The sequence below is a fragment of the Protopterus annectens genome, chromosome 4.part1 (assembly GCF_019279795.1).
Source record: "Protopterus annectens isolate FY-2018-M chromosome 4.part1, PAN1.0, whole genome shotgun sequence".
NCBI classification, from domain to species: domain Eukaryota; kingdom Metazoa; phylum Chordata; order Ceratodontiformes; family Protopteridae; genus Protopterus; species Protopterus annectens.
The window spans coordinates 356,206,112-356,232,828 of NC_056734.1; the positions used below are offsets into that span (position 1 = coordinate 356,206,112).

The 26,717-nt window shown below is 45.6% G+C and overlaps 1 protein-coding gene across 1 annotated transcript in view; it reads right to left on the reverse strand.

Moving 5' to 3' along the window:
- The window catches only part of LOC122801205 (tetratricopeptide repeat protein 14-like), a 160,690-nt gene that overhangs the window by 37,902 nt on the left and 96,071 nt on the right, over positions 1 to 26,717 (reverse strand). The window contains exon 3 of the mRNA XM_044070761.1: positions 209 to 338. Within this exon, the coding sequence (XP_043926696.1) occupies positions 209 to 338 (130 nt within the window). The remainder of the gene's footprint in view (positions 1 to 208; positions 339 to 26,717) is intronic.

Below are 26,717 nucleotides of genomic sequence, written 5' to 3' on the forward strand. Positions count from 1 at the left end.
GGTTCTACAGTTAGTTCAATGTCATACACCCAGAATCCTACTGAGCAACAAACATTCTGTTCTAAACTTGCATTAGTAAAGTCCTGTCATCCAACCTTATTTGTGCGATATGCAGCGTGACTAACAAGGTACAGTTCTTGCTGACAGAATAAAGACCACCATTTGTTTAAACAAAACCTGCAATAAACACAAAATAGCTGTAGCATACCTGTAATGCGCTGGAAGATCTTCAGAGCAGATTACTCCCAGTTTAACTGAATAAAAGTGGGATGGAAGAATAGAGGTCTGTAAAGATACCGTGATCTTTTCATGGTAGCGATCAATATCTTTTATTACAGCTAAAAATAACAAAAAAAGGACCACGTTAATCATATGAAGTTTCTGTACATTCTTTCCTACAACTTGATGGAAATACAATTAAATAAAGTTCAGTTGTGTACCTACCATAAATGTAGATGTTCGAGTGTATTCACTGTTGCAGTCATTACACTTGGGTTATCCTGCTGGCAGCTACCCGCAGTCGGCCTGAATTCCAAAGTCCTGGTCCGGCGTCAGCTGCTGTCGCCTCTTCCCTGACGTCAGTGCGCCAGGGGTATAAAAGATGCAGCAGACGCCACTTTTCAGTTTTTCTTGCCCCAGATGTCAGGTGCCCCCAAAAGGGTAGGCTATAAAAATTCTGATCATAAAAAAGCATGCACATAACCTTCATCTACAAGCAAATACACCACATAGGTTGTATAGAATAGAGAAGTACAGATAAGTCCCAGCAATGACAGGGGGATGGTGGGAGGGTAACCTGGACTGCAACAGTGAATACACTAGAACATCTACATTTATGGTAGGTACACAACTGCACTATGTTAGTGTTTCTCTGTTGCAGTCATTACACTTAAGTTGAATCCCAAAGCTGAGGTTGGGTGGCTGGGCCTAAACAGAATTAGGAGTGGCTATGAGGCCCTGCAGGACTGCCGTGGCAAAGCCTGCTCTGGATTTAGAGTAAAGAGTTAAGTGGTAGTGCTTGGTAAAAGTGTGCACTGAAGTCCAGGTTGCAGCCTCCAAAATGTCCTTGGTTGGTACTCCTTTGAGGAAGGCTGCTGAAGTGGCTGCTGCTCTGGTGGAATGTGTCCTAATGCCCTTAGGCACTGATTTGCCATGGTGTGAATAGCAGAAACAAATGCAGTGGCCTATCCATTTTGAAATAGTCTGCTTTGAAATAGCTTTTCCTTGCGATCCTGCAGCATATGCCACTAAGAGTTGCTCAGTCTTTCTGCAACTTTTAGTTTTGTCCAAGTAGAAGCGTAGCTGTCTGTGTATGTCCAAAGAATGCAGAAGTCCCCCCCCCCCCTTATTCTGCGGGTTTGGATAAAAGGTAGGCAAATGTATGGTTTGGTTAAGAGCCACACTAGACATTACCTTAGGCATAAATGTCGGGTTTGTCCTTAGAGCAACCCTGTCTGGATGGAAAATAATAAAAGGTTCCACAGCCATTAGTGCCTGTAACTGAGACTCTTCTTGCTGAAGTTATTGCTAGGACAAGAGCTGTTTTCCATAAGTATTTTCTCTCAGCTGTATTGGCTGGTTCAAAAGGAGGCAATGTGAGTTTTCCCAAGACTAAATTCAGGTCCCATGCAGGTACTGGAGCACTCTTTGGGGGTCTTATGTTTTTAGCCCCTCTGAGATACTGCCTTAGCAGTCTCAGAAAAAAATAGGTGGGTCCGTATTGTAATGAGCTGAAATGGCAGAGGCATGGATCTTAATTGAGAAGGATAGGCCTTTGTCCAGCATCTCAGTTAGGTTTTGTAAAATCTGAGGAATGTTTGGTACAAGCATGTCGATTCCCTGTGCCTGGTTTCAAGCACAGAATCTCTTCCATTTTCTGCATAAGATTTTCTGGTGCTGGGCCTCCTGGCTTCCAAAATAACATCCATAACTGCTTTAGAGAGAAGTGTGTTCTGAATGGTTACATTATCCGCCATGCAGGCAGATTTAGGGTTTTGAGTTGGCTGTGTAGGATCGGATTGTTTTGTTGGGTCAGCAAATGAGGAATTTGAGGTTATGTCCAGGCTGGGCCTTGAGACAAGCTCTTTAGGATTGGGTACCAGTGCTGGCGTGGCCAGTCTGGGGCAATCAGGATCATTTTTGGCTTCTCTTGTCTGACCTTTAGGAGTACCTTGGGGAGGAGAGGCAGAGGATGGAAGGCATATACTGTAAGGGCTTTCCAACTGAATTAAAGGGCATCCACTTTCCATGCTTGTTTGTGATAAGTTCGATTGCAGAATCTCTGTAGCTGGCAGTTGAGGGTAAGCGAATAGATCTATGTCTGGGAATCCCCATTTTCCTGTTATGCTGAAGATTTGTGGATCTAGTTTCCACTCGTGAGGATCCATAATGTTTCTGCTTAGTTCATCTGCCAAAGTATTTGTCTTTCCTGGCAGGGATTGTGCTTGCAGGTGTACTTAATACATCAATGCTGTGTTCCACAAAGTCATGGCTTGTCTTCAGAGGGGGTAGGAATGTGTGCCTCCTTGCTTGTTTATGTACCACATGACTGTAGTATTGTCAGTCTTTATCAGCAGTTGTCCTGGATGAAGTAGGTCCTTGAAGGCTGTCAGGGCATTTTGTACAGCTAGCATCTCTTTTTGATTGATATGAAGATGCATTTGGCTTGTGAGCCATGTGCCCTGTATACATTTTCCTGCCATGTGTGCCCCCCCAGGCATAATCTGATGCATCTGTTAGTGTCTGCCTGGCTGTGGGTAAAGTGAATGGCTGTCCCTTGTTGTGGTGACAAGCCTGTGCCCACCATCAAAACTCCTGTTGCAGGCAGGGAATGAGAGTAATTAGAAGTTATGTACTTACCATAACGTTCCATCTGAGTAGGTGTATTCATTTGTCTGCAACCTGTGGGTTATGGATCCGATATCGGATCCGAACCGGCATGGTTTTCCAGCTATGGATCCGAGCTCTCAGCTCCTCCCCTCACCCATAATGCCCTGCTCTCCCTACATGACCTCAGATCGAGTTTGCCATAAATCAAAATACCCTAGAAAGGGTAACACATAATATGCAGGAAACTGACAAGGCCAGGGGGATAGGAGGGCGGGATGGTTGCAGACAAATGAATACACCTACTCAGATGGAACGTTATGGTAAGTACATAACTTCTAAATCTGAAGTAGGAGATTCATTTGTCTGCAACCTGTGGGACAGAGTCCCCAGCTACCTGAATCTTGGGCGGCCGTCATGGAAGGATATTCCGGAGCACCGCGGAGCCAAAGGATGCTCTACCTCTAGATGTGATATCCAGCTTGTAGTGGGAAATAAAGGTATGAGATGAAGCCCAAGTGGCTGAACAAATATCATCCAGAGGAATCCTAGCTTTAAAGGCCGCTGAGGTAGAGACTGACCGGGTTGAATGGGCATGTACTCCCTCCGGTGCGGGCCTCCCAGAAGCTTGATAAGCCAATAAGATGCACTGCGAAATCCAGCGTGATAAGGAGACTTTGGAAATTGGTTTACCCAAATTGAATTTAGCAAAGGAAACAAACAACTGGTCGGATTGCCTATGACCAGCTGTCCTGTTCAGATAAAATCGAAGTTGCCTGTGAACATCTAAGGAATGTAGCTTGTATTCACCTTTGTTTTGGTATTTAGGAAAGAAAACAGGGAGGTTAATGGATTGATTAATATTTGCTTCTGAAGCTACCTTAGGAAGAAAGGACGGGTTGTTTCTGAGGTATACACGGTCCGGATGAAAGACCAAGTAAGGAGGCTTGATGGATAAGGCTTGAAGTTCTGAAACCCTCTTGGCCGAGGTAATGACTACTAAAAAGGCAGTCTTGAAAGATAAAAATTTTAGATCTACCATGGCCGCAGGTTCGAAGGGGGGAGCGGTCAAGGCCTGAAGAACCAAAGAAAGGTCCCATGGAGGAACCACTTGCTTTACAGGGGGTCTAAGAAGAAAAGTACCTTTTAGGAAGATTTTACACAATTTGGCAGACATCAGTGGACTGGAGTCATGACCAATATGATAGTGAGAAATTGCCGCAAGTTGTATTTTGACCGTGGAACTGCTGGCACCATCATTAAAGAGAGTGGTTAGGAAGTCAAGCACCAGAGGAAGGGGAACTGTGAAGGGGTCTAGACCTTGCCGCTCCGCCCAAAAGGAGAACCGTTTCCACTTGCTGCGGTAAACTTTCCTGGTAGATGGTTTATGAGCCGCTACCAGGATGGCCTTAACGGGAGAAGAAATACCGGGAGTCCTGATTAGGAGTGGAACTGGAGCAGCCAAGCTGTTAGCTTCAGGTTGTCCAGATTCGGGGTTAATAGATGGGAAGGGTGAGATATCAGATCTGGAATGGGATCTAGAATCCAAGGTGGATTCACTGAGTGAGACCTTAGGAAAGGGAACCAGATCTGTCGAGGCCAGAATGGGGCAATGAGAATCATTCTGCACCCCAACCGAGAGGCTCTCTGAAGAACTTGGAGCATCAGAGGCAAAGGAGGGTAAGCGTAAAGAAGACCGGGGGGCCAAGCATGCACCAGAGCATCTCTTGGGGTATCTCTGGGAGGAGGGATTAGAGCGTAAAAACTGTCGCACTTGGTGTTTGAGGGAGACGCAAAAAGATCGCAACAAGGAGTTCCCCACCGTGCGAAGATGTGTTTCGCTACTTGAGCATTGAGAGACCACTCGTAAGGGGAGAGAATGGTGCGACTGAGCTTGTCCGCAAGTATGTTGGACCGACCCGGAATATGCGTTGCGATGAGAAAGCGGTTGGTGGAGATTGCCCATTCCCACACTCTCATGGCTTCTCGACAAAGAGGGTAAGACCTGGTTCCCCCCTGTTTGTTGATGTACCAGACGACAGGCATGTTGTCCGACTGAATCGCAATAGTTCCCAAGGGAAGAAAGGCCTGTAGTGCTTGCAACGCTAAGAGCACTGCTCTCATCTCTAGAACATTGATATGCAGTAAGGTCTCTGAATCGTTCCACGTGCCTTGGACCGTCCAGCCTGCCAAATGCCCACCCCACCCGAGGCAGGAGGCGTCCGTGGTCACCGTGGCGAGAGGGGGAGAAGCACAAAAGGGGCGGCCTCCATGGAGATCCTGTGAGTGGAGCCACCACAAGAGGGACCGCTTGCAAGCCTTGCTTATCGCAATGGGATGATGCATAGGAAGAGCAAGATAAGACCACTGTACTAGGAGTGTCCATTGAAGGACCCGCATATTGAACCTGGCGAGAGGTAGAACAGCTATCACTGCTGCCATGGACCCTAGAGCCCTCAGGACCAATTCCGCCGGAACCGAGCTGGAGTGGAGGATGGCCCGCACCTGGAGCTGTAGATTCTGAACTCTGTCCGCAGTGAGGAAGGCTCTTAACTGTCTCGTGTCTAACCTGGCACCTATGAAATCTATGAATTGCGTAGGAGCTAGGTTGGATTTTTCTGCATTTATTGTGATGCCCAGGCGGAGAGCTAGATGGAGAAAGGAGTATCGCGCCAATAACAGTAGATGCCTGGTTGGGGCAGTAAGGAGCCAGTCGCCCAGGTGTGGGAAGACCTGTACCCCCTGAAGCCTCAGGTGGGCCGCTACCACTGCTAATACTTTGGTGAACACCCTGGGGGCTGTAGTGAGACCAAAGGGAAGGACCCTGAATTGGTAGTGACTGGCTCCCAGCCAGAAGCGAAGAAACCTCTTGGAGCGTCTGTCCATTAGAATGTGGTAGTACGCATCCTTGAGGTCTATAGAGCACATCCAGTGATTTTCTCCCAGAAGGGGGAGAATGGACTGCAAGGTAACCATTCGGAACTTCTCCTTGGGAACTGCCAGGTCTAATATTGGTCTTAGGTCCCCCGTCTTTTTTGGCACTAAAAAGAACCTAGAGTAGAACCTTGATCCGATCTGGTCTGGGGGGACGGGCTGGATGGCTCTTCTTCAGCAGATGGCCAATTTCTGCCAAAGCGGCCTCCCACTGACCGGGTGGGATGTCGGGGAGGGACTTCAATATTGGGATGTGATGAAATGGAATTAGGTATCCTCTGGATATGATGTGGAGGACCCAGCGGTCTGATGTTATGGACTCCCATGCTGCTAGGTGCTCCGAGAAACACCCCCCCCCCCCGACTGCCTCCAGAGTGGAGCAGCCGGGCAACCCTTCAGGGCTGCTGCGCGGGCCGTTCAGAGAAAGGTTCTCTGGACCCGAAGTTCCTGGGAGCCCCTCTGCCCCTGGGGCGGCGTCCTCCCTGTACTCCTCTGCCACGGAAGGACTGGTTGTCCTGAGCGGGTTGGGACTGCTGCGACTTCCGGAACCACATCTTCTTTTGGCCCTTTTGGTTCCTAGAATAGGAACTCTGGGGCACAGAGGAGCGGATTCCGACGGCAGACAGCATCTTCCCGTCCTTCTCGCTCTGGGTCAAAGTATCACAAACAGTTTTGCCAAAAAGGGCAGAACCATCGAAGGGAGCGTTTGCAAATGATGCCTTGAAGGGCTCCGTGAAATCGCAATGGCGGAGCCAGGCCTGTCGTCTAGTAACTAGGCCTACTCCTGCGGCTCTAGCGGCTCCCTCAGTAGCATGGGACAGTAACCGCATAGAGGAATTCGTCACGGACCTGAGAGTGGCCATACGGGTGGAGTGCAAGGGTTTGTCCTCCTCCAACATGGACTCTGGGGGGGATGCAGCGTATTCCTTGATAAGATCGCGCTGCATCCTGATCACATGTGCCAAGTCGTTGAGCGCCCTCACTGAAAAGGTCGCTGAAAGTACAGTTTTGTACCTACCATAAATGTAGATGTCCGAACTGGATAGCATCTGCAGTCATAACAACTGGGTTGTCCTGTCGTCAGGCAGCCCTTCGGTCGGCCGGATTCCAAAGTCCGGGTCCGGCTTCGGCTGATGTCGCACTTCACCTGACGTCATCTCTGCTGGTCTTCGGGTATAAAGGCATCAGCAGACGCCATTTTCTTCAGTGTTTCTTGCCCCAGATGCCAGTTGCCCTCTTGGAAGGCTAAATTTTGGGTAAAAATGCCAATGTTTCCCAAAGGATAGAAGGCAAACAAAAAATAAGCATGTATGTACATATATACAAACAAATACACCATAAGAGACTCCCCCCCACCAGCTAGCTATTAGGAGGGTAAATACCCTAGGAGTACCACAGAGGGGAAGGAGGGAGGGTAATCCTGACTGCAGATGCTATCCAGTTCGGACATCTACATTTATGGTAGGTACAGAACTGTACTATGTCCTTCATGGATGCATCTGCAGTCATAACTGGGTAGAATACCATAGCCAACTAGGGGAGGAGGAAGAATAGATTATGGTGTGGTTAGGATCCCTTGCAGTACAGCAGTGGCAAACCCTGCTCGGGATCTGGAATACAGAGGTAAATTATAATGCTTGGCAAATGTATGCACGGAGGTCCAAGTAGCCGCCTCAATAATGTCCTTGGTTGCCACTCCTCGTAAGAAGGCTGTGGTAGTGGCTGTTGCTCTTGTAGAATGAGGTCGTATGTTCTGTGGAATTGGTTTTCCATGGAAGGAGTAACAGAATCGTATGCAATTTCCTATCCATTTGGAGATTGTCTGTTTGGAAATTGCTTTTCCTTCCTTCCTGTTGCATAGGCTACAAAAAGCTGGTCAGTTTTTCTGTTACTTTTTGTTCTGTCCAGGTAGTAGCGTAGCTGTCTGTGTACATCCAAGGTATGCAGCATTCTTTCCCCTCTGTTTTGTGGGATGGGGAAGAAGGTAGGTAGGTGGATTGCCTGGTTTAAGGACACTCTGGATACCACCTTAGGCATAAATGTAGGATTAGTCCTCATGGACACTCTGTCTTGGTGGAAGATTAGGAAGGATTGTACTGCCATTAGGGCCTGAAGTTCAGAAACCCTCCTTGCTGAGGTTATTGCCAGTAGGAAAGCAGTTTTCCATGAAAGATGCTGTAGGTCTGCTGTTGCTGCTGGTTCAAAAGGTGCGAGTGTCAACTTTTCTAGCACAAAGTTCAAATCCCAAGCTGGCAGTGGTGGTTTCCTAGGAGATTTTACATTCTTGATCCCTCTGAGGAACTGCCCGAGTAGAGGATGTGAGAAGACAGGTGGATCAAAGCTGTATTCTGCTGAAATAGCTGATGCATGTATCTTGATGGAGGAATAGGACAGGCCTGTATGTAGAAGCTCTGCCAAGTACTCCAGAATGTTAGCCATATCTATATTCGACACATCTTTCCCTCTTTCAGCACTCCAAATGACAAACCTTTTCCATTTCCCTGCATAGTTCCTTCTTGTTGAAGGTCTGCGGGCTTCAAGGATAATGTCTTTAACCCTTTGGGAGAGATCTGGAATAGTTGCTGCTATGTGATGTGCCATGCAGTCAGCTGCAACGTTTTTAGGTTTGGATGCATGATGCTGTAGTTGTTCTGAGTTAACATCAAAGGCATCAGGGGTATTGATCACATTTTGTCCCGAGACATGCTCCTCAGCAATGGGTACCAGTGTTGTCTTGGCCAGTTTGGAGCTATCAGGATTATCCTTGGACGTTCCTCCTTGATTTTTAGTAATACCTTGTGTATCAAGGGAAGAGGTGGGAATGCATATGCTGTCAGGCCTTTCCAACTGAAGGAGAGCGAATCCACTTTCGATGCTAGTGGATGGAATGTCCTTGTGCAGAATTTTTGAGCTGGTGGTTGAGAGGGAAGCGAATAGATCTATCTGTGGCATTCCCCATTTCTTTGATGGTCTTGAAGATGTCCGGGTGTAGCATCCATTCGTGAGCATCCGAGGTGGTTCTGCTTAACATGTCTGCTAGAGTGTTCTCCTTTCCCGGTACAAACATTGCCTGTAACTGGATGTTGTAGCTGAGTGCCAGGTTCCAAAGGTCCAAAGTCATTCTGCATAGGGGGTATGAATGAGTGCCTCCCTGTTTGTTGATGTACCACATGACTGTGGTGTTGTCTGCCCTTATCATCAAATGGCCTTCTTTGAGAAATGGTCTGAATTTTTGGATTGCCAGTTTTACTGCCAGCATTTCTTTTAGGTTGATGTGCAGGTGAAGCTGGTCCTGCGTCCACAATCCTTGCACGCATTTGTCCAGCATGTGAGCCCCCCATCCTAGGTCTGAGGCGTCTGTTGTGATGGTTTGGCTTGCTTGATATTTGTGAAAGGGTAAGCCTGTGTTTGACTGGCATGCTTGAGCCCACCATAGGAACTCCTGTTTTAGGCATGGAATTAGTGGAATTTCTGCTTCTAGGCTGTGCCTGTGTTGGGACCATAAATTCTTTAGGTACCACTGTAGTTTTCTCATATGCAGTCTGGCATGTGGAACCAAGATTATGCATGATGCCATGAAGCCCAAGGCCTGCAGAACTTTTCCTGCTGTTAGCTTGCTGTGGTTTGTTAGTGCCAAGAAGTAAAGAGGGAGATCTTTTTGTTTTTCTGCAGTTAGGAATGCCATTTGTTTTACTGTGTCCAATTCCGCGCCCAAGAATGTCCTTGTTTGGGATGGAATCAGCCTTGATTTTTGCAAATTGACTGTGTATCCCAGTGCTTGTAGCAAGTAAATGACCCTTTGTAAATCTGTTGTCAGCTTGCTTTTGTTGTCCCCTTGTAGCAGGCAGTCGTCCAGGTATGGATACATTTGGATTCCCTGTAGTCTGCAGTGGGCGATTACTGATGTCAGGCATTTTGTGAATACTCTGGGCGCAGTAGATAAGCCAAAGGGCAATGCTGAGAATTGATAGTGCTCTGATCCTGCAAGAAATCTGAGGTATCTTCTGCAATTTGATCGAATGGGGACGTGCAGGTATGCCTCCTTGAGATCTAGAGTTACCAGCCAACACTCCTTGCCCAGCATGGGAAGAAGTTGCTGTAGGGTCAGCATCTTGAATTTTGGGACAATGATGTATGTGTTTAAGGTGGACAGATCGAGAATAGGTCTCCAACTTTTTTCCTTTCTTGGAACTAGGAATAGTCTGGAGTAGAATCCTTTGCCTTGTTCTGTTATTGGCACTCTTTCCACAGCTCTCATCTTTGTTAATTGCATTATCTGCTGTAGAGCTTCTGTTTTTTGATTTGGAGGTAGGTTTGGCATTCCTCTTTGACTGGTATAGTGTGGAAGTGGAACCGTAACCTTGGTCTATGGTTTGCAAAATCCACTTGTCTTTTGTGATATAGTGCCAGTTCTTTGAAAATAAGATTAATTTTCCGCCTAAGGGTGCTGCTATTTGTTCCCTGGTAGGCGGAGTTAGAATCAAGTCACTGTGATTGCCCTGTTGTAGTGGTAGTGGCTGTGCCTGTGGCTCTGTTATTACCTTGCCACTGTCGTCCTCTGTAGGCACCCCCTCTGGATTGATTTCTGCCTCTGGAACGTCTATTCCTGCCCCTTTGGGATCTTGTGGAGTCAGGAAAGGACCAATTTTTGGCAGGCCAGTTCCTGCTAAACCTTGGGGGCTGAACCTGCAAGAAATCTTTAACCGTTTGTACAGATTTTTGCCTTTTCTTCCATTTTCTTTATTACCTGCTGGGCAGGTGTACCAAACAGACTGGTCTTATCCATAGGAGCATCTAATAACTTAGCTTTAACATGATCCGGTAAAACTTGCTCCTTCAGCCATGCATGTCTTCTTATCACTGTGCCAGTCATGGCTGATCTAAATGAAGCCTCCAGTGCATCATAGCCACATTTTAAGGAATGGTTACTAACCTGTTGTATGTTATTTACCATTTCTAATAGATTTTCTTATCTATAGAGTCATCAGAGGATAGCTTTTAGTTAACTGATCAAGCATAAACTCTTGGTATTGTATCATGTGAAACTGACAGTTTAAAGCTCTAGCTGAGAGAGTAGCAGAGGTGTAAACCTTTTTGCCCCATCTGTCTAAGGACCTGGCTTCCCTTTCAGAAGGAATAGGGTTTTTTGCTGTGGTTGAGGCTACTGCCTTAGGGCCCTGGGATATAGTTTCGGGTCTGCAAGTGGGGCCTTGTATAGGTGATGAGTGTCTGGCACCCTGTAAAATCTATCTGGTTTGGCAGGTGCTGGAGGTAAAGAATCTGGTGCAGTGCAAACATCATTAAATGCATCGTCCACAACAGAGAGGACAGGAGGTATAGCTAAGGGCCTGTGTTGTGGTAGGTGTAGAAAAGTCCTAAGTCTTTTTCTGGAGTCTGAAAAATCCTGTTCCTGCCATTGGAAATGTTCTCTCATGGCATGTAAGGTTTCCCCAAAGGAGAATTCTTCTGGTGGGGAAGCAGCTGGAATGGATTCTTCAGCATCTGAGTCCTCAAAATTGGAGAAAGGAGCCTCTGGCTGGTCTATAATATCTGAGTCTTCCGCAGAATCATCAGAGGACACAGGCTCGAGGGGCTCTGCTCTAGGTCTCTTTTCTGGGGGCTGAGAGGCCCTGTCTGGGTGAGACTGAGATCCCCTAATTAAGGATATTAAATCTTCTGCCAGAGTAAGCATTTGTGAACTAGAAGTGGGCCTGGTTGAGGGGTTTAACAGGCACTGACTTAGTAGATTTGGCTGCTTTAGCCCTGGCGAAGGCCTTAATAGACATGGCTGCAGGAGGCCTAGCAGCACCACGTGCTGGGGTAGAGACATCCAAAGGGATGGTGTCTGATAAGTCACTAGTAACCACTGTAGTAGGTAAAATTTCTGAGGCCGATTCAAGTAAGGTAACCGGAACCTCAGTAGTAGTCATTGATTCGGCTGTACTCTGATCAGTTTTCTCGGTTTCGCCGAAACCGAGACACTTCGGTGTGCTTAACCATGGTTTCGGCCGAAACCGCGGACCATGAAGTGTCGGTCTTTTCTTTGCGTTTTTTAACAATTTGGGTAGTCGGAGGATCCGACAGCATAATGTACGCAAATTCAGAGCCGAAAAACTGTTCAGCAAACTCCGACCGACGTCTAAGCGTTCGTCGGTTGAAAGAAGCACAGGCCGAACAGGCTGCTACGTCGTGGTCTGGGCCTAAACAAGGCAAACAGTAAGAGTGGAAATCTTTATGAGGTATTTGTTTCCCACAAGTTAAACAGTTATTGACTTTTTCTGACATCGGCTGAGGCAAGAAAGAGTCCCCAACGGGGTACTTGGCTTTTAGAAGTCTTCGAAGGAGTATTCGGTAGTAGTAATCTCTGGATCTGACAGACCGGCACTTGCGGAACAGCTTCTGCTTCGGGCGCCACGCGGCAAGAAAGACTGAAGAAAATGGCGTCGGCTGATGCCTTTATACCCGAAGACCAGCAGAGATGACGTCGGGTGAAGTGCGACATCAGCCGAAGCCGGACCCGGACTTTGGAATCCGGCCGACCGAAGGGCTGCCTGACGACAGGACAACCCAGTTGTTATGACTGCAGATGCATCCATGAAGGACATCTAAACATTCGCTTCCCCAAGCAGTCCATCATCCGAGACTCCTTGCTCGGAGGATGGACTGAGGGACTCTCCTGGGCAAGTTCCCTCTTGGTGGCTGCAGCCGTCAACATGGCATCTACCGGAGGCCCCTTGCTCCAGTGGGCACGGTCTGCCGGGGGACTAAGGATGCGGTCTGGCCTTTTGGGGATTGGCTCCACGGTGTCCGGTTCCTTCCACGCCCTGGTGGTAATTAGGTCCACCAGGGGGTCGGCAGGAGGGGACACCCAAGAGGTAGACGGGCCCGCTTCAAATGCCTCCAAGAACACGGACTCGTCCGAAGACTTGGGGGCAGACCACCCCCCCCTTATGCGAAGCATTTCCATGATGTCTCCAAAGGAGACATCCTTGGGGGGGTGATCTTGGGGAGCCTTCCCCTTCCTCGAAATCCGTGTCTTCTGAGAGAGACTCGGGGGGGGGTCTATGTGCCTCCTTTTACACGTATGCTTGCGAGGTGCATCCTCAGGGGGGCTGTCCGAGGAACCCTCGCAAGCGGTGTCCTGTTCCAATGGAACTTGGGGCAATGGAGCGGGCTGTCCCAGTGGCCGGATGGTGGAAGCCTGACCCAGTGCAGATGGAGCGCGGGAAGGAGCCGAAGCAAGTGTCGGGGGTCCGGAAACCCTCAACAGGGCCCTCTCCACTACATCAAAAGCCGTGGGGGAGCCAACCTCGACCAAAGGATCCGATAATCGGCTCCCCCTCGGATCCGAAGAGTGGATCGGAGCCGGCCCCGAGGCATTCGGATCAGAGGGGCCAGTGCGCTCCGACACCGACGGCGCCGAAGGAACACTAATCCCCCCGGATCCGAAGCTCGGGTCCAGGCTCAGAGAGGTCGGATCCGAAGCACTCAAGGGCAGGGTCAGATCCGAAGTACCTAGTAGTATCGGCGCTGACCCACCCCCGGCTCCGAAGCTGCTCAGCTCCAATCGCTCCGAACCCGGGTAGCGGGTCGGAGAAGGAGCTATAGGTTTGAAAAAAGGGGTCGAGCTCCCCCCCAGAGGGGGGGGGGGGCAGGAGCACTCCCATCTGCATCTGGGCCTGGATGAACCTTCTCATCATCCGGTCCAGATCAGCGTCAGATAAACTATATGTAGATCTCGAGGCTACCGAGGTAGGCCTTGAGTGCCTCCTCGATAGACTCGACGGAGATCGGGTCTCCTCCTCCTCAGGTCCCGGTGAGAAGCAGACTGGAGACCGGAGCCGAGGAGGGGGAGAGCCGGTAGACAAGGAGGCCGGAGGAGAAGCCCGCTTGGCAGGCGGGGCCAAAACAGAGGTCTCGGCCCACCGCTTATGGTGCTTCTCTCTCCGGTCCTTTTTTCTTGCTTCCCTCTCCTCCAAACCACTAGAGGGAGGTTGAGTCCCAGGTGGAGGAGGGGGAGCTGGAGAGGAGGGAACCGAAGACACGGTACCCCCTGAAGGAGCTGTAGCCGAAGCCGTGTCCGGGAGCAGAAGTCCCGCCAGGACCAGCTTCGACCTCCGCTCCTTCAATGCCCTGGGGTTGAACCCTGCACAAATGGAACATCCAGAAGTGAGGTGTTCAACCCCAAGGCATTGAAAGCACCGAGTGTGGCCATCAGCAGGAGAAAGCTTATGGCCACACTCGGAGCACTTCGAGAAGAAAGCCTTAGGGGCTTCAGACATACTAATGTTTTTTTTTTTTTTTTTTTTTTTTTTTTTTTTTTAAATAAGTGCTAACTAGCCACAAGAAAAAAAACACAGGCCCAAACACACTACGCACCAGCGAGGGGAGGGATAAATAAAAGTTATAAAAGTTATTAAAAACTTTAAATTTTAAGCTCAAAGGATAGGGAACCTAACACTTCCACACAAAATTGACTAAAAACTTTAATTTTAAACGCTAGTAAATATAAGAATAAACGCTTAGCTGAAGAGCTCTAAAATCCAGTCTGGTCACCAGCGCGGCAAACTAGATCTGGGGTCATGTAGGGAGAGCAGGGCATTATGGGTGAGGGGAGGAGCCGAGAGCTCGGATCCATAGCTGGAAAACCATGCCGGTTCGGATACGATATCGGATCCATAACCCACAGGTTGCAGACAAATCTCCTACTTCAGATTTTATGTTTCCAGGCTGTGGCATTGAGTCCAAACATTTAGATACCATTGAAGTTTCCTCATATGCAGTTTTGCATATGGAATTAGTAGAATGCAGGATGCCATGTAGCCCAGAGCCTGCAGAATTTTTCTTGCAGATAACTGGGTCTTTGTTGCCATGTTTTCGAAATAAGAAGTCCGTTGCCTTTGTCTGGCATGAGATAAGTCATCTGGGCAGTTGTATTTAAGCTTGCATCCAGGAATATTATCTCTTGAGAGGGTATGAGTTTTGATTTCTTTTCGTTTACTGTGTACCCTAGGCAAATTAGTAATCTTTTTACAAACGCCAGATGCTTTAGTAGAAAGTCTTTGGTCTCTGCTTGAATAAAGCAGTCCAAGTAGGGATATATTTGAATTACTCTGTCTGCAAAATGCAATTACTGGTGCCATGCATTTTGTGAAGACCCTGGGCACAGTAAACAAGCCAAAGGGCAGTGCAGAGCATTGGTAGTGCATTGAACCAGCTATGAATCTGAGGTATCTTCTGCAAGATTGTCTGATTGGGACATGCAGGTATGCCTCTGAGGTCCAAAGTTACAAGCCAAGCCTTATTGTCCAGCATCGGCAGAAGCTGCTGCAGAGTCAACATTTTGAATTTTGGAAAGTCCAGAAAGGTATTTAGAATAGACAGGTCTAGAATTGGTCTCCAGGCTTTGTCCTTTCTTGGTACTAAGAAAAGTAAAATCCTTGTCCCTGCTCTTGTTGTGGCACTGACTGAATAGCCCCGCATGTCCATGAGAGATGAAACTTGTTTTTGTGCCTCTGCCCATTGATTGTGTGGCAGGTCTGGCATACCTTTTGCCTTTGGAAGGGTGTGGAAGTGGAACCTGTAGCCCTGCGAGACTATATTTAAGACCCATTTGTCCTGGGTGATCCTGTGCCAGTTTTGTGAAAAAAGTGCTAGCTTTCCCCCTCAGGGTGCTGCCAAAAGATAAGTGCTTGGCATTAGCAGAGGGAAGTCATTGGGACTGTTTCCTATAAGGCTGTGATTTGTCTTCTCCGCTTTTGGAGGTAGAAGCACCCCATTGTTTGGGCCTGTATAAGCCCTGGGGCTGTTGCCTGCCTCTAGGGCATCAGAATCTGCCTCTTTGTGGTTTGTCTGACACTGGAAAGGACCAATTCTTAGAAGGCCAATTCCTGCTAAATCTGGGTGCTGTACCTGTAAGAAATCCTTCACTGTCTGCATAGATTTAGCTTTATCCTCCATTTTCTTCAACACCTCTTCTGCCTTGGCACCAATCAAAGTATCATGCTGTAATGGATCATCCAATAATTTTGCTTTAACATGATCAGGTAGATTCTGTTCCTTAAACCAAGCATGCCTTCTAACAACAGAACCTGTAACAGCGGCCCTGCACAAGGCCTCCAGTGAATCATAGCCACATTGCAAAGTACGTTTTCCCACTTGTTCAGCTGCATGCAATAAATTCTGCAAATCTTTTTTCTCAGAAAATTCAGCATTTGTCAACATTTTTTGTTTTAGCAAAGACATTAAGTATTGCTGATATTTGAGCATATGAAAGTGACAATTTAAAGCCCTTACAGCCAAGGTAGCAGAAGTGTAAACTTTTTTCCCCTATCTGTCCAGAGCCCTGGAATCTGAGGGGACAGGGTTTTTAGCAGTAGCAGCCTTGACCCCCTTTGGAACCCTGTGACATAGTTTCTGGGTTAGCAACAGGGTATTTATATAGAAATTTACGGGAGTCTGGAACCCTGTAGTATCTGTCCGGCTTAACAGGAGCAGGAGGTAGAGAGTCTTGAGATAGGCCGGACTCTGAAAATACATCTACTATGTCTAGAACAGGGGGAATTGCAAGAGGCCTGTGCTGAGATAATAAAAGAAAATCTCTAAGCCTTTTCTTAGAATCTGAATAATCTTTGCTCTCCCAGTGGAAATGCTCCCTCATGGTATGCAGGGTTTCCCCAAATGAGTAATCCTCAGGAGGAGAAGCTGAAGGAATAGAATCTTCAGCATCAGAATCCTCATAAGGAGGAACAGAATATCCCTGTTCTGAAGAGGAATCCGAGGAAATGGAAACCTGGTCAGAGGAATCATATTCAGTATCTTGCCTAGGCCTCTTATCAGGAGGGGGATGGGAACCCCTGATCAAAGTAATTAGGTCTTCGGCCATTTTGAGCATCTGTTTCTTAGGCATAGAAGTCTGTCCTGGAGAATGCTGTACTTGTTTCCTTGTCTTTAAAACTGTCTTAGACTTTGTCTTGAATGCTTAAGAAGGCTTTATATAAAGTTCTGTAGGTCTGAAGACACCCTCAGAAGCTGATGCCTGCTCAGCGGCTCCAGACCAATCTGAGGGATTAATTTCCGAAGGACCAATACCTTGAGTATCCAGAGGCCTAGTTTTCTCCACGTGGGAGTCGGAGGAGGCCTGTGGCTCTGAGGTAGCGGGAGTTAGGGGCTGCGAAAACGCCTCACTGAGCACCGGCGACTGGCCTAGAACAGGCTTAGTCTGTTTTGGATCTCGGATGCCTGTCCTTTTCTTCATCCTTGTGTTTATGAATTCCAGTCATCGGCTGTTCTGACGGCATTATATAGTTAAACCTTCTGCCAAAGTAATGAAAAGCAAAATCGTACAGACGCTTAATCGTGCGTTGGTTAAATCTAGCGCAAAACCGACAACTAGCAATGTCGTGGTCAGGGCCTAGGCAAGGGATACAGTACGAGTGAAAATCCTTATGAGGGATCTGCTTCCCACGCGAAATAAAATTGTTAACTTTTTCTGACATCGGTCTGGAGCAAGAAAAAAAGTTTCCCCAGAGGGGTACTTAGCTTTATTTAAGACTTCGGATCTGAAATTCAATTTCAGAAATCTCAGGAGTCGGTAGACTGGCACTTGCGAACTGCTTTTGCTTCAGGCACCGCTCGTCAAGAAAGACTGGAAAAAATGGCGTCAGCTGCATCTTATATACCCCTGCCGTACTGACGTCAGAGAAGAGGCGACAGCAACCAACGCCGGACCAGGACTTTGGAATTCAGGCCGACTGCGGGTAGCCTGCTAGCAGTATAACCCAAGTGTAATGACTGCAACAGTGAAACACGATGAACATCATCCTATTACCAAGTAATAGTCCATGGTCTGCATCCATAAATTTCAAACTAGTAAAATGGCCAAGCTTCGAGTCAAATGTTTAGTTATTCCACTCTACTCAAAAGGACTCGGCTAGCTGAAAATAGACAAACTCAACTGTAGCAAGAGAGTTACCTTTCCCCTCTCTCACTACTTTATACCAATGCAAATTCATTCTCTGCTAGAGACCTTCTTACTGAAGCTCACATGACATCAAGATAAAAAAAGGATGACTATTCACCACCGTAACAGGTACAAGCAAGCAAACTGAGGGTAATGCTACTTAATGCTAGAAGTCTAAACCTCAAAATGCACTCACTCGAGGCACTCCTTAATATGGAGAACGACATCTGTGCAGTGACAGAGACCTGTTTCAAGGCTCCAGAGAGCATCCCTGCATTACCAGGCTATAATTCATACCACACACCTTTCGGCCACCTAACCTGGATGAAACACTAAAGGCGGAGGCATGTCCATATTCATTAAGGATATCCACACCTCCAGGCTAGCTGCTTAGCATAATGCATCCGAGATTATCCAAGTGTAAATAACTCTGTCCAAGACCGTAATCCAAATTGTAGATTGTTACAGATCCCCACCCATGCCCCAGGATTCCCACTCCTCATTTCTTGATACACTGGAAAATAGGGTACAACCTAACACCCTAATAATGGGTGATTTCAACTACCCCAACTTTAACTGGGAAAACTACTCATGTACCAACTGCTGTGCTCAACGTTTTCTGGAATTCATACATTCCAACGCCTTGGACCAATTTATTCACACCCCCACCAGGGGTAGCAATATCCTAGACCTAGTCATTGCCAACATGGGCAACCGGTGTTCCACACCAGAGGCCAATTCCTCGTTGGTCAGATCCAACCACATACTAATCACCCTAGACACCCACTTCCATCCCCACCTACCATTAGGGGAAACCACCATAAAAAATTTCGCCAAAGCCAACTTCACGCTTCTGAAGACAGAAGTGGCAAACTTCACAACACCTATGCTAATGGACAATAGAGGTACGACTGCTGAATCCTACACAAATGCACTTTATAAGCACTTACACGAGTGCATGGATCGTGCAATCCCTAACAGAACCAAGATGCCATCCTCCAAAAAACGGTAGCCAATCTGATGGTCAACTGCTATAAACTCTACAACAGAAGAAACTGTTGCAAAAAAAAAGTAAAATCCCATAATTGGAGGAACTCTGTGGTCAGCCTCAGTAAGAAGCTGAGATCCCTCATAAAATCCTCCAAAGCTAGTTACGAAAACAAATTTGCCACCGATTCTAAAGGCAACCACAAAGCATGCTATAGCTATGTCAAGAATCGCAATGGCAACACTCAGATCTGCTCTGTGTTACAGCACAATGGCACTAAATATACAGAACCAACGGATATTACCAACATCCTGGCAGATAGGTTCAGTGCTAATTTTATCCCTCTCTCACCCCTTAAAGGGCCCATCTCTATACCAGAAGAATGCAAAGTTCCTGTAATCACGGCTGCACAGGTTAAAAAAAAAAAAAAAACTCTCCAAAGCCAAAAACACTGCATCTATGGGACCTGACAACATCCCAGGCTGCATTCTACACTAACTACAGAACAAACTGGCACCCCACCTAAGTACCATGGTTCAATCATACCCTCACCTCAGGCTTTGTGCCCACTGAATGCGCACAGCAACGGTTATCCCACTCCACAAAGGGGGAGCCACCACGGACCCCGGGAACTACCGCCCCATTAGCCTGTTGACCCTGGTCTGCAAGGCTATGGAATGTATCATCATGGAACTTATAAACAATGACATTGGTAATCTCCAAACTCTGGACCCTACCCAGTTCGGGTTTGTAAATGGCAGATCACGTCTCCTAGGACTGACAGACTTTTTTGAAGTGGTTACCAAAGACGTAGATGAGGGTAAGGTGGTTCACACAGCCTATCTAGATCTCGCCAAGGCTTTCAACACCATCCCCCACTCTGGAAGTAAAGATAAACTCACTAAACTAGGCATAAATCCCTATGTCACAAGATGGGTTGCCAACTGGCTCACTGACGGAACCCGCACTGTGAAAGTAGCATACTAAATCCAACTTCAGACCAGTGACAAGTGGAGTACCACAAGGTTCAGTCCCAAGTCCTCTCCGGTTTGGTATCTACTTCTCTGAAGTACAGGCTAACACACAAGGTCTTTGGCTAACATTCACAGATGACTGCAAACTAGGAGCCATAATCAAAACTCCTAATGATGTGGACATCCTGCAAAAGGGCCTCACTGAGACAGATGCATGGTGTCAAAGCCATGGCCTCAAGCTCAGTGCCAAAGTGCACTGTCATCCCTTTTGATAAAAAATATTGTACCCATTAACTACCACAAAGGCGGTAGTCTACGTAACACCAAAAGTGTGATGAGACCTTGGGACACAGGTGGACAGTAGTCTCTCCTTTGATAATCACATTGCCACAGTAGTCAGGAAATCCTTCTACGTAGCACACCTCCTCACAAAAGGTTTCTCTCATCTAAGAAAAAAAAGAGGTCTTTGTTCCCCTCTACTCATCACTCATTAGACCTATTACAGAGTACAATGCCCCTTTTGGTATGTACCTCACAAGACAACAACTGGAAAGGCTGCAGAAATACCTCACAAGTAGGATTACCAGCCTCAAACAGATGACCCAGAAATCCTTTTACGTAGCACACCTCCTCACAAAAGGTTTTGCATCCAAGAAAAAAAGAGGTCTTTGTTCCCCTCTACTCATCACTCATTAGACCCATTACAGAGTACAATGCCCCTTTTGGTATGTACCTCATAAGACAACTGGAAAGGCCGCAGAAATACCTCACAAATAGGATTACCAACCTCAAACAGATGACCTACGCAGACAGTCTCAAAAAACTCCAGCTTTACTCTGTCGCATATCGCCTACTCAGAGGCAATCTCTGCCTAACATACAAAGCTATGTCAAACCCAGAACTGTTCGACATGCTCCACTTAATGAAATACCAATCCCTCCGAGCTACACGCTCTAGGGACCTAAACTTTGTCACGACAACAAAGTACAGTTGTGTACACTTGCCATAAATGTAGATGTCTGAGTGTATTCACTGTTGCAGTCATCACATTAGGGTTATCTGCCTGCAGTAACCCTCAGTCGGCCTGATTATCAAAGTCTTGGGTCTTGCGTCGGTTACTGTCTCATCTTCCGTGACGTCAGGTAGTCAGGGGTATAAAGCATGCAGCTTACGCCATTACATCAGTCTTTCTTGCTGTGCGGTGCCCAAAGCAGAAGCCGTTCACAAGTGCGAGTCGGCAGACTCCTGAAATTTTCATTTTCTACAAACTAATGTGATGACTGCAACAGTGAAACACGAAGAACATCATGCTGGAGGGACAGATTCCTGTCCCAGAGACTTCCCATACTCTGGAACAAACTACCTATCTGTATAAAACAAAGCTCCTCATTAGCACTCAAGAAAAATCTTGAATGGATGGGAGCAAGGAAATTCACCCCAGGGATCACTTCTGTGGCTCTGCTTGACAGGGGCACAGGAAAATTTTTTTTTTGGGTGGCAAAAGCCAGGGTACAGTTTGGCCAGTCATATAGATCCTAGGGCCAATAGCCTAGTACCTACCTATGAACTATCACATAAAATGTGAATGGAGGATGAACACTGCAGTACAATAATCAGCTACGTGGTTTAGCTAGTTTCTATACAACTGCATCATATTGTTTTTCTCTTTCATTCATCCAGTGTCCTTGTTTACTGCTTCTACTACTTTATCATACTACTTGTTAAGCGGTTTATAAGGTCATATCATTACTTCCATGGAAAATGTCTTCCTCTTGCCATCCTTTAACTTGCCCTACTTCACCACCACTCATGCCTCCCCTGTATTAACCTTGTCCTTGCTTCTCAGCTCCTTAGCCCTGTGCTTTTCAATGACATTTTAGTCTGTTCTCATCCCCAGATTATTCAAACAACCATTTAACTACATCTGTGTTCCTCCTTGGTTTGATAACTCTCTTGAGAGGTGACCATAAAATTACACAAAGTATTCTACCAAAACTGGACAAAGTATTCTAAATGTAGTATCACAAGAGCTCTATAAAGCAACAAAATAAATCCAACATTCCTTACAGCCACATCCTTAAGAAAACAAAAACTCTGATGGAGGAGTGGTCTAGCAAAGCCATTCAACTGCTAATTAGTCTATGCACAGATACAGTTTACCATCTTCCACCCAACCCAAACTCCTCTGAGCAAGCATCCTTATCTATTTAAGACTTTCATTAGTAAATTACTGTAGGATCCCACTATCCAGTCTGCAAAAGTTTAATATTTATCTTCCATCTGCCAGCTAATACCCATTCTTTTTCTCCCCTGACATCTATTCACAAGTCCACCTACCCATATGGCACTTCATATGGTGAGTGCATATCAAAATCCCTCCTACAGCATTCTTTCATCCAAAGTGGATATCTGTGTTTTCACTTTAACATAGCACCTGATCCTACGGCCATCTTCTGCACACTTTCTACTGACTTGAGGTATTTACCTTACTGAGCCCTTCAAGCTGCGGTGGCGCAGCGGTAGCATTGTCGCCTCACAGTAAGAGGTTCTCCCATTCAATTCTTGGCTGGAACGCCTTCTATGTGGAGTCTACATGTCCTCCCCGTGGTAGAGTGGAGTTTGAAAGACATGTGTGAATGGGCGTGCTTTCATTTAAGGCTGGGCGTCGGGCTGGCACCTCGGCACCATAAAAATCGACAGTCAATCATTAGTGGACTGGAGTTCCGCTGTGGTGACACCTAACCGGGAAAAGCAAAAAGAAAAACAACCACCTTACTGAGCCCTTCATAAATGTAAAATGCCAGGTGTGGTCTTACCACAAATCTGTGCACTGGATGCTATAAGCTTTCCTGGAGCCCAAATTGCCATGTATCACAAATTACAAACCTGCAGTGCATAAGGCACAAAGTAAGTTACAGGACTTGTGTAGGTGTGACAGCAATATTATGATTTTCCCCTCGGCTCCCCCATCAAAGTATGCACTTCACCTCTAATACTCAATCCTCCATGCCAAAAGTGCATAATACATTGGCTTTAGATAGCCAGCACAATGCTGAATGTGGCTGATGCCTTCAAAGCACACAGTGATTCAGCCTTTGAGTGATAACCTTCAGGTTTTCTCATCCATCACCCTCTGAAGAGTAACTTCATAAGCAAAAACTTAACTTTCTCATAAGATTTTTTCCTCAAGGAACATTATAATCTGACTATCTACATTTCATTCCAGCTTACATTTACCCAAACATGCTACGAGACACTGAAGCTTTGCTCATTCTTTAACCTGCAGACTGACTTATTCATCTCTTGTCAAGGCCATATAAGTTGGTGTTACTTCTGAGAAGACTTGGTCTGTCATTCACTCATTCAATTATATCAAATAAAAACATAGCAAACACTTTTCCCAGAACCATCTTCTTCACTTGACACACAGCACTCTGAGGAAAGCACTCTTACCACCACCCCTGACATTGCACCAGCAAAAAGTTTGTTTAAAACATTTTACCACTTGTTTATCACACCTATTCCATTTATCCTTCCTAAAAAGACACACGTGCAACACAAAGCTTAGAGGCTCTTAATTCAGTCACACATTATTACAAAATTGATAAGTAAAGCAAGTTGTTCATGGTTGGGGCAGTATTCATTTAATATTGCACATGACTGAAACTACACACAAGTAAAACAATAAATGGAAAAACACAAGTGCATAAGGCAAATATGAAAACAGGAATACATCTACATAGACTGTTAAAAGGGGAATAAACAGCAATCTTGCATAAATATTTTACTTATAATCACATCAATGAGCAATATGCTTATTAAGCTACTAACATTGAATTGCAACATTTATAAGTCACTAAGTTCTTTCAATGTATTTTATATTTTGCATTAAGTGACATGTTGATACACAACTCTAGCTCTATACTTTCTAAAAATGTGACTAATTATCCAATGTTACAGATCACACCTATTTAACTCATGGAGCACAGTCCAAGTACAGCTCTGTGATGAAGACTGAAAGTGCCAATTACAACCCAAATGACCCAATATCAAACAGCATCTCAGTGCTGAAACAAAGTAGGGGAGGGTACATGTTAGTGGCTTAAACCAGTATAATCATCCTATGGGAATGTTTTGCTGGTCTGGTGAGCAGAGGCTGTTCTGTGCAAGTACAGGCTTGTACACAACTGGTGGCTGTAGGACTAGAGAATATGAACTCAGTGGATTCCAAGCCAGTGACAGTAGCCATCATGATGCACGTGTTTGACAGCATGCACACAACGGGGGAGATGCATGGGATATCCCCGCAGTGACACACTTGTCCCCATCAGCCAACCACAAGCAGGGTTAGGGACAAATAAACACACCACACTGTAGCCTTTACTACAACCACCCCACAGACTGCTCGTGTCCTGGTGATAGGAAATGAATGGGCAGTGATTTAAGGATCAACAGGCATGAGGACCAGGCAAAGGATATAGACTGAAAAAAATAAGGCACAAAGTTCTATGTACTGTACAAATTTAAAACGAAGCCATGGAAATATCACAGTTTAAGCAACTACAGTTTAAACTCCATGGACTGTTAGTTAGTAAGCCAAACAAAAATGCCTACTCCAAGGCAGCTATCTGTGAACACCTCTAAAATAGAGATTTAACTTTATAGATGTTATAAAGCTAGCCAATGCAATGGGCACTCCCCTCAAGCATCTTAGCAGATCCCTAAGAAGCAGAACTAAATAAGCAAGATTATAAAATCGGAAGATATGATCCATACATCTGAAATTACCAGTAGCCCAAAAGAGAATAAGGTTAAAACAGTGACATGTAGGGAAAAAAACTCCTTAAGGTAACTAAGGGATCTATGGCTACATGATTGACAGTTTTTTAAGATTTATAAGAAGTCAGTGAAAATTCCTCAACACAGGTGTAATGTGTGCATGCTGATGTCCACTTGGCAGAAGGCTTGTTGCAGAATTCTGTACTAAACACAAATGATGAAGCTCAGAGTCAGGTACCCCTATGTATGGAGAATTACAGTAGTCCAGTCTTGAAATATCCAAATGTATTTATCACCAGAGTAAAATCCTCAGATATAATGAAGAGTTAAACAAAATATTCCTCAGACTAATACATGAATTTATGACATATGATACCTGGTGTAATAGGGAGTTCTGATGGTCCATAATGGACAGAGTTGAGTCCCCTCATTGTCAACCGATGTGAGTTGTCACAAGGTATGTGATTTAGAGTCTCACCACTGGTGTCAAATAGATTAAAGTAGAGAAAAAAAAGGCATAAAATTCCTAAGCACTATATCATTCAAAGTGCAGCCTGGCTATGAAAGAATGCAGTTAATGTGCACCACTGCCTCAGTATTCCTTCACCATACACACAGAAAAATAAGTTTTACACTTAACAACCCCAATGACCAAAGTCTTTGGCCTAGTTTCTCGACTCCTTTCTCACCACAGCCTCTCGAGTTTCAGTGCCTCCACAACTCATTTGCCCACTTACATTCACACACTAATTTCCAGGGAAGTCAGATAATATTCTTCAATAGAGCCATCTGTCCTAGTTAACTATAGTAAACTGACAACAGGCCAGAGTATCAGGATGGTGTCCTTTCGAACTATTTCACCAATAAACCAAATAATTAAAAGTGGAAGTGTAGCAAGGTAGTTGAACCAATAAGGGGTGGTTGCCAGCTGTCAACTCTATACTCTCTTAAAAGTTATAAGTACAAAATGACCAACCACATTTCTAAAAATGAATGCATAAAAAATACCTTATTTAAACAAAGAATGAAATGAGCAGTACAGTAAGCAGTTAAATATAAACAGAGAAAAAATGCACAAGAAACAGAAAATAATGCTTTAAGTGTGTCCAAGAAATTATCACTAGCGGTACCTGCTTTCTGGAAACTTATCTTAAACTATACTAACCAAACCATACTAGCTGGACTTTCAAAAACATTTCAGGCAGAGATAAATTTGCAAGAACTCAAGTCAGGACACTGGCTGCAATGTTCTTCTCCACTATTCCCTCCCTCTGTTTTTCTCACCTACAAGATTTATATTTGTCATACAGAAGCAACCACAGATTTATCCAAACATGTTTCTGCATTTACATTTTTTTACACTCAGCTAATTGAAGGAAGGACACTCAGCAAACTCGGAGCTATAATATATAACATTAAGTATCCTGTTTTTTGTTTACTTTGTTCTTTATTTCTTTATTTATAGCAATTTGTGTACTGTGTATTTTTCTAGCTAGTTTCACTGTGTGTGAGGTATTAACTGGAAATTGTCCACTTTTATTAAGCATCTGTTGGGTTGTTTGTTTCTGATAACTTGTTGCAGTTAAACTTTTTTTCTAGAGGCTCCTTTAGCTGTTTAAAACTTTCATTTAAAGGCTCACTGCTGCTTTTCAGCTGTGAGAAACATTTCTGCAGATGTTTCCCACCATCCCCCTCCCTGTTGGTATAGTGCTTTTATAGTTGGTGGCTTTGCAGTTGCCCTCCCCTAGTGTCTGATCTGGGACACTCCTACCAGTCTGGTGTCATTACCTCATTCTACCCAGTACAGGGAGAACATGTAAGAAGGTCAGTCAGCTTAGTTTCTGCTACTCCTTTCTCTCTTTCCACGAAAAAAAAAAAAAAAAAAATATATATATATATATATATATATCTGCTTTTACTGTATGTGTTTCTTCCTACTTCATTTTGCTTTTGCGTCATCTTAAAAGTACTCAATTGTATTTATTACTGCTTGGTGTAACTCATTCTAAGCCTTTTACTTTAAGCACTTGGGCTTCAGACCAGTTGTTTTATATTAAGAAGGTTTGTGGTCTGCACTGTAGTGGCAGAACAGGTAGCTTACATCCTTCTAAGTTGGGAACTGCTGATTGAAAGCTCAGTGTCCGTTATTCTAAAAGTGTATTAATTCTGGTTTAAGCACTTGGGCTTCAGGCCAGTTATTTTACATTAAGAGGGTTCATGGTCTGCACTCTTGTGGGAGGAGAGGCTGGACTCT